Source organism: Octodon degus, unplaced genomic scaffold (genome assembly GCF_000260255.1).
Source record: "Octodon degus isolate 3935 unplaced genomic scaffold, OctDeg1.0 scaffold00169, whole genome shotgun sequence".
NCBI lineage: Eukaryota > Metazoa > Chordata > Mammalia > Rodentia > Octodontidae > Octodon > Octodon degus.
In genome coordinates this window covers 83,459-91,333 of record NW_004524745.1, presented here as the reverse complement: position 1 = coordinate 91,333, position 7,875 = coordinate 83,459, and the positions used below count along the sequence as shown (strand labels likewise).

General features: G+C 47.4%; 1 protein-coding gene and 1 pseudogene across 1 annotated transcript in view; one reads left to right on the top strand and one right to left on the bottom strand.

Annotated features, from left to right (window-relative positions):
- Positions 1-126, bottom strand: part of LOC101591465 — a 4,719-nt pseudogene extending 4,593 nt beyond the window's left edge.
- Positions 1-7,536, top strand: part of Tmco6 (transmembrane and coiled-coil domains 6) — a 12,180-nt gene extending 4,644 nt beyond the window's left edge. Inside the window, exons 2-13 of the mRNA XM_023703330.1 lie at positions 158-249; positions 383-492; positions 2,750-2,865; positions 2,970-3,153; positions 3,466-3,570; positions 3,736-3,821; positions 4,282-4,398; positions 4,599-4,710; positions 4,823-5,009; positions 6,287-6,381; positions 6,938-7,105; positions 7,363-7,536. Coding sequence (XP_023559098.1) covers positions 158-249; positions 383-492; positions 2,750-2,865; positions 2,970-3,153; positions 3,466-3,570; positions 3,736-3,821; positions 4,282-4,398; positions 4,599-4,710; positions 4,823-5,009; positions 6,287-6,381; positions 6,938-7,105; positions 7,363-7,476 — 1,486 coding nt within the window. The 3' untranslated portion in view covers positions 7,477-7,536. The remainder of the gene's footprint in view (positions 1-157; positions 250-382; positions 493-2,749; positions 2,866-2,969; positions 3,154-3,465; positions 3,571-3,735; positions 3,822-4,281; positions 4,399-4,598; positions 4,711-4,822; positions 5,010-6,286; positions 6,382-6,937; positions 7,106-7,362) is intronic.
- The last annotated feature ends 339 nt before the right edge of the window (positions 7,537-7,875 follow it).

Sequence of the window (7,875 nt, the reverse complement as noted above, 5' to 3'; positions counted from 1 at the left end):
CCTCGTCCCCGCCCCTTCCCCGCCCTCCCTCGCTGCGCTCGGCCTACGGTGCACGCCGCCCCGCCCCGCCCCTCGCGCTGCGACTGCGCTGTTCTCACGATTTTCTTCGTTTCCGGGCGAAGCTACCGCTCTCCAGTTCCTTAACAATTTTTTCCAGCTTCATCATGTGGAACCAACGGCAAAGCCGCTTCAGGCGGGTGGCTTGCGGGGTGGAGGAGCTGCGGTGCCGCCGGCGGGAGCGGGAGGCAGGTGCGGGCAGGCGAGGGGCCGCCAGGAAATCAGGCTGTAGCAGTCGGCGGTGGGGAAGGAGACGCCGAGCTCGAGGCTGTGGGTTCTGGGTGCTGGGCGCTAGCTGACCCCGAGGCGGGTACGCTGTCCTCAGCACTGCGGAAGGCGCGGCGGGAGCAGCAGCTGGTTAGCAAGAGGCTGCTGAGAGAAGCCCCAGAGGAAGCCGCTGGGGAAGGGGCGGCCATCGTTCTCGGGGAAGCCGAGGTGAGCGGACCGGGAGAGTTGCGCGCTGCAGTGCTCCCTCCCGCAGGTACTTGGGGGTCAGCCCCAGAACTGAACACAAGTTGCTCTACACATCCACATATGTCCCGTGGGTCAAGCTAGAAATGGGGAGATCGTCTTCTACAACTCGTTACCCCTCATCCCCACATCAATCCAAGTCCTATTAATTTTATCTCTTAATGAGCTCATGGCTTTTTTTTTTTTTTTTTCTTCTCTGTACTGGGAATCAATCTCAGGCCTTGTGCTTGAGAGACAGGCGCTTATGTCTCTTGAGTGAGCTGTATCCCCCGCCCAAGCTCAGGGATTCTTTCCGCGCCTCGCTATCGCAGCTACTGAAATTATCTTTGGATACTGCAGCAACCTCCTAAAAAGCTCTACCCTTTGTCACCTTCAGTGCCTATTTTGAAAACAGACCAAAATCTTTCCTGTGACCTGCAAAGCTCTGTTCTGCGTGACTCTAACCCTATAGTTGACTCATACCAACCTGATAGGTCCTGGCCCTCGTATGAATTGTTGAATTATTGTGGTGGTCATCTGATATGGCTGAACCCCTTGCAACAACAAGCTTATCTTCCCAGAGACCACCTCCCCGTTTCTTCTCCAACTCAGCCCAGGGTGCATTTTTCCTTTCATCTTTCCTGCTGCCTCAGGAAGGACCCCAGTCAGTTCTTCAGATATTTCAAAGTCCACCCCTAACAGAAGTCCACAAAAGCCTCAGCTCTGTCTCAAGCCAGAGTATCTAGCTGCCCCATCTGCCCTCTATCCTCTCCTTGTCTTTGAAGTGAATAAAGGTTTCTTTTATCTTTCCTATCTTTACTGCACTGCCAAAAAACCTATCACAAGCACTGTCTCCTGTTCAGTTTGTAAAATGACAGTCTAACTCTGCTTTCTCAAGGTCTTTGCATTTGCTATATTAAAAGTGGGTCATCCCTTTTGGTATTCTCTTTGGCAGGCTGTTTATTTTTTTTCAGGTATTTAAGCAATTACCAAATGGTTCATTTTTTTCACCATCTCGCTAGATTTTTTTTCGTGTGTGTGTGGGGGGGCGGCGGTACTGGAGATTGAACTCAGGACCTTACACTTGCCAGGAAGATGCTTATGCCATTGAGCTATCTCCCTGGCCCTCTCTCTAGATTTTTAATTCCATGATTACTTAGACCCTATTTTATACTAGATGCAATAGATGTTCATTATTTATTGGTTGAGTACATAAAATGGTTTATACATTCAGCAGGCATTAGGTATACCTTGTGTTTGTATTGCCTGTGCTTACATCATGGGTTCACACAGCGCTTATGCCTAGTCTGTATTCTTCATTGTGAGCTTTACATCATGCTAGGACGTTATGCAGGGCATTAAGGGCATATACGATGAAAAAGAGTTTTTTCTTTGAAGTACTCACCGACCAGTGAGGGATGGTTGTGCTACCACCTATCATAATGCAGAGAACCACAAGGTACGAGAGAAACTCCTTTAAGTCTACCAAAGGTTGAAAGAACTAATGTTTCTGAGGCAACCATGAGCAGAAGTCTGGAAGAAGTTGACAGGGTAACCCAGGCAGGTGACATAGATGTGCAAAAGCTTGGAAGCATTAAAATACAAGTCATTATGCTGAGTGTTGCTGGGCTGTAGGTTGTATGGGGGGAAATGTTTACAACAGTGGTGGTAAACCTATGGGACACATGTCAATTGTATTTTTCTTTAGAGACCAAAGATGTAAATGTAGAGTTGTTTTTTCGAATCTTAAACCCCAGTATTCAGGTTTAATTGCAAAACCAACTTTGCATTAAGTTGGTTTTGAGTTGCAGTTTGACACTCAGTCTCTAAAAGGTTCAACGTCACTGTTCTAGAAAGTAGTTTTCCAGGCTGAGAAGATTAAATGTTTATTTATCCTTGAAATACTCCATAAACTAGACACTGATTTGATTTTTTTCAGGTGAGGAAACACGTTCAGGTTCTTTGTAGTGTAAGGGGCTGGGCTGATTCTCTCTTTGTGTGCTCCCTTGAAACATTGGTTCTTATTGGCTATAATGGGATTATTGACAGGTTTTAGAGATGGTATGATATTGGAGGTCCCAAAAATGAAGTGGGCAGGGGCAGGGGAGATAGCTGAGTAGAATAAGCGCAAGGGCCTGAGTTCAATCCCCGGTTCCGCAAAAAAAAAAAAAATTATGAGTTGAAGTGGGCCGTGATTTGGTTCCTGGGCGTTGAGTCTTATCTTTTCTGTCCTGAGCTTTAGATCCAGCAGTTCCTCCGACTAGCTCAGCGGGGGACAGAGGAAAAGGAGAGAGAGCAAGCTCTGGTCACTCTTCGTCGAGGCCTGCAGCACCTTGAGACACAGCAAACCTTCATCCGGTCAGTGTGGATGGTTGTGTGGTTGGCCAGGACTCAGAGGGGACAAGAGAGGGTAAAAGGACTGTATCACAGACTTACCAGGACTCTGGTGTTTACTCATGTAGGCTGGAGGGAAGCATGCGGACCCTGGTGGGGCTTCTGACCTGCAACCGCGCCCTGTTGCAGCTTGAGGCGGCTCGGTGCCTTCATGAACTCTCTCATTCTGAGCAATCTGTGGTGGCTGAAGCCTGCCTACCAGCTACTTCCTACCTCCTCACCTACCTCTCCGGTCACAGTTCAGACTTCATAGTAAGCCCTATCTCTGTCACCTTGTTCTGGGCTTAGATTTTATTTATTTATTTATTTATTTTTTGCGGAACCAGGAATTGAACTCAAGCCCTTAGGCAAGTGCTTATTCTACTGAGCTATCTCCCCAGCCAGTTGGGCTTAGATTTTAAAATAGTGTTTTTGGTCTAGTTTGAGGTGGCAGATAGGCAGAAGAAAAACAGTAAAGCATTTCCAATGCCCACAGCAGTGGATACACCCTTCATCACTCTCTTGTGAGCTTTAAGGTCTATTGTGAGGTGAGCCCAGCCCAGTGCTATTGTTGCCTGCTCTCAGGAACTGTGTCTTTATACGCTGGGAAACCTGATTGTGGAGAGTGAGGCTGTGAGGAAGCAGCTCCTGCCACAGGGCATTGTTCCAGCCTTGGCCTCCTGCATACAGGTGAGTGCCTCTATTCCCTCTCTCTGGGCATACTTTCCTTTGCTCCTTCCTGGTACCCCACTGGCTTTAGTAGGTAGTGCCCACCTCCATGCCAACAGGCTAAATGTCTCAAGGAACCTTATGACCAGGCTTCCAAAGTCAGATCACTACCTTGTCTACTTCTAGTCCCCGCATGTGGCTGTGCTGGAAGCTGTTGGATATGCCTTGTCCCAGCTTCTGCAGGCTAAGGAAGCTCCAGAGGAGATCATTCCGTAAGTAAAATTACATCTGTAGATATTCAGCTAAGGTTGACCCTTTTGGTAGCATAGTGTGATCAGATCTGATCTCCAAAGCTATTGTACATTTTAATTCCATTTACATCAGGCAAGGAGGAGCTTTGGCTTTTGTTTCTGTTTGTTTGTATTTTAGGGAAGGGCCTACAGGGTGTTCAGGGTCTCACTACTAGATCAGACTCTTGTGATCTGCCTGTTTACAGCTTCCCAAGAGCTGGGATTATAGGCGCATGCCACCACTCCCAGTCTCAATTGCAGTCCCATGCTGGCCCCGGGGATCCGAACCTCCCTGCTCCCTTGCATGAGCTTTAATCTACTGAGCTATTTGGTCGGCCCTAGGCAAGGATTTGGAATTAAGACACTTTCTCCTTGGTATAAGGATTTGGGAAGAGGCACTACCATCTTTATGGTGTATGCACAGCCATGTTTCTGTTGACAGCTGTATCCTGAACTCCACCCTGCCACAGCACATGCTACAATTGATGCGGCCAGGCCCAAAGCTCAACCCTGGGGTTGCTGTGGAGTTTGCATGGTGCCTTCACTACATCATCTGCAGGTAACACAGGCCACTTGAGAAAAAGCTGGAAATATTTCGTTACATGTCACCCTTTGGTCTCTGAGCACGTTTCTGGAATTGCTACAATTTTTTATTTCTCTGTGGTCTTTTTTTTTTTTCTCTGACACAATGCCCAGTCTGAGGCTGTTTCCCAGCCTAAAGGCAGGACTGGCATTGACTACTTGCTTGCTGTTGCCCAGCCAGGTCAATAATGCCCTGCTTATCACTCATGGAGCTCTGTCTACTCTGGGGCTGCTGCTGTTGGACTTGGCTGAGGTTGTCCAGAGAACAGAGGATGCAGGACTGGAGCTGGTAGGTGAAAAGGACAGGCCAGGGTCTGGGAGATGTTTCTTTAGCCTCTGCCCTTCTTCTGGTGTTCAATAACTTTTCTTTTTCACACCTCAACCTCAACTTGGCTTTGCAGCTTGCATGCCCTGTGATTCGATGCCTAAGTAATCTGCTAACAGAGGTGGCAGTAGAGGATGTGGGAGGTCAAATGCAGCTCCGAGATGAACGTATTGTGGCAGCCTTATTTATCCTACTTGAGTTCTTCCTTCAGAAACAGCCCAGCCTGCTTCCTGAGGGCCTCTGGCTCCTTAACAATCTTACTGGTATGTACCATAATCTGTTCAGACCTGAACCTTTATTTTAGCATCATCAGAATATTAAAAGCAATGTAGGAGGGAATTAAGCTGTTAAAAAACTAAAATGCAGAATCAAAGGTGGGTGGGTGGGGGACTCTTTGATATCTTAGAAGGGGCCCATGCAGTTCAGACTGAGGGAGGTCCTTCACGAACCTCTCCTCAACCCCATCAGTGAAAGCCTTCCTACTCATGTCTCCTACCTCACATCCACCTAGGTGGGAGTCTAGACCCCTGAAGTGACTGACTCCCTGGAGAGGCAGTCTCTCCCAGTAAGTAGATCATTCAGGCCTGAGTTCCTTCAATGTGGGGCAAAAGGACAGCTTAGGGTGTAGATAGCTGAGAGTATCAGCCCCTGATGCCCCACCCTTTGCTTATTGTCCAGGCTTGCCAAAGAAACCTTGTTCAGTAACATGCTAAAGTGAAATATTTTAATATTTCTGTCAGAAAGTCCTTTAAGGATAAAAATGCTCTTAGTATTCTGTAAACCTAGTCTCCTTGCCTGGTCTAGTCTTTGTGCAGGATTTGGGGATAAGATGGCTACCCTGAACTTCGTGGGGTCCCCAGAGGAAGGAGACTGAAAGTGCAGTTAATGACAGTCATTCGGGGCCAGGATTACTTTTTTTTTTTTTTTTTTTGCGGAACTGGGGATTGAACTCAGGTCCTTGTGCTTGCCAGGGAACTGCTTATTCCACTTGAGTCATCTCCCCGGCCCCAATGACACTCATTCGTACCCATGAATTCATGCATGTGTGATACACCAAGGCATGTTGGTAGAACACATTGTTCAGCTGAATTTCTGTTTGTGCACACACACATGCTCACATAGCAGTCACCCCCAGTACATGTTTGGTGTCTTGGGTGAATGTACATACCTGCCACAGACACAGAATCCTGTCCTTCCTGGCTTGTTCAGCCTCCTGGTGGTAGCCAGTTGGTCCCCATACACTACAACGCCCTCCCCCCAGAAGCTCTTGGAGACAGGAGTATAAATGAAACTTTTCCAGTGGCGTGGAGAATAGCTACATGGTGGGGATAAGTAGAGGTAAGGGATTTCATGATGGGGGTCAGGAACTCAAAGGTATATGCTGTAGGAGTGAGTTAGCCATCAGCAAAGACAGGCATTCTTTGTTCAAAGGGCCTAGACTGTCAGATATAAAGGATCAGCTAGGCTGAGTTGTGTAGCATTGTGGGGAACAGTTTAGGCCCCAGTACAGAGTATTTTATATTGACATTTTCCCTTCCAGCAAACAGTCCTACTTTGTGTACTTCTTTGCTCTCCCTGGAGCTGATCGAACCCCTCCTGCAGCTGTTATCAGTGTCGAATGTGGTGAGCATACTGGTATGTTTTGGTGTCAGGAGTCCAAGACCTGCTTGTTAAAAAGTAAGAAGTCCTCAGTTCTGAGAAGTACCCTTTGTTTAGAGATGACAGGTGATATGTTGTGGCTTGAGAGCTAGACCAATCCAGCTTCAAGCTTTGCCACTTAGCACATTTTGCAGGACTCTGGTTACCTGACCAGCACTGAAGTTATTCAGAAACATCCTTCTCTTGACCAAATGCAGAGGAGAAAGATCACTGAATAAGTACTCTGATTATGGGCCTTACAGATTTTTTTTTTTTTTGGAGACAGGGTTTCACTCTGTAGTTCAAACTGGTCTTCAATTCACTAGGTAGCCCATGGTGGCCTCAAACTCACAGCCATTTGTCACTTCCTGAACTGGATCACTACCTTCCTTGTGTATGTCATCTGGCTTCTCCATATATAATTGGGGTAAAAGTACCAGAGTTAGTTGTCGGGATTAAAGAATGTGCTTACTAGAGTTTGGCATAGTATGTGCCCATGTGCCCAGTACTGCTTATCTTGTTTTCCCTCATTTGGGGAATTCTCTCTCTGCAGGTACTCACAATTCTGTGCAATGTTGCAGAGAAGGGTCCAGCTTACTGCCAGCGGCTGTGGCCAGGGCCCTTGCTCCCCTGCTTGCTAAACACAGTGACCCTCTCAGACATTGAGGTAGTAGGCCAGAGTTTGGAGCTGCTACAGCTGCTATTCCTCTATCAGCCAGAGGTAGGTTTCTGGCCCTGGCCACTCATCTCCCCTGCTCAGAAGTCTGTACTGTCATATGACCTCCTCCTGTTCCAGTTCCATCTATGGATGTTTCTCCAGGCTGGGTTTGCCTAGTAGGTTGGAATCTGTACTGTCTTGTTGAGAATGAACCATCTTCTAAGAGCTCACCAAAAAGTGGGTTCCATGAGGCTAGAGGGAGGCTTGAATAGTACAGCATAGGGACCTAGGTGTTAAGTCCTTTTCTTCCCTGCCTTCAGGCTGCCCAGGCCTTCCTGCAGCAATCTGGGCTTCAGGCCTTGGAAAGGCATCAGGAGGAAGTCCAGCTTCAGGATCGAGTGTGTGCTCTCCGGCAGACAGCTCTTCATGGCTGACCTGGCTTCTCATGTGCTCCATCCTCTCACCAGTCACTTTGCTCATTTTCTTTCCAGAGGATTAGGAACATTATAAACTGTTTTCTCCTCCTTATCTTATACTGTTTGAACGGGAGAACCAGGGGGGTGCTTTATATAGCCTATTTATTCTAGGGCCTTGGATTTTCCCCCCATACCCCCACCCCTCAACTGGTGGCTTTTGATGAGAAAAAAAATAAAAGTTTTATTTTTATATTAAACTGCTTTGCCTCTGGTTGTACAATAAGGGATAGAGGTAAAACAAGGAAAAGAACACTCTGAGGTAGCATTTTACAGCACAAGCTTTATAAGGAAGAGAACACATTTTCCCATTGTACTGTCCAGCAGAACCCAGGTTCTGGGGCTCTTGGTCATAACAAT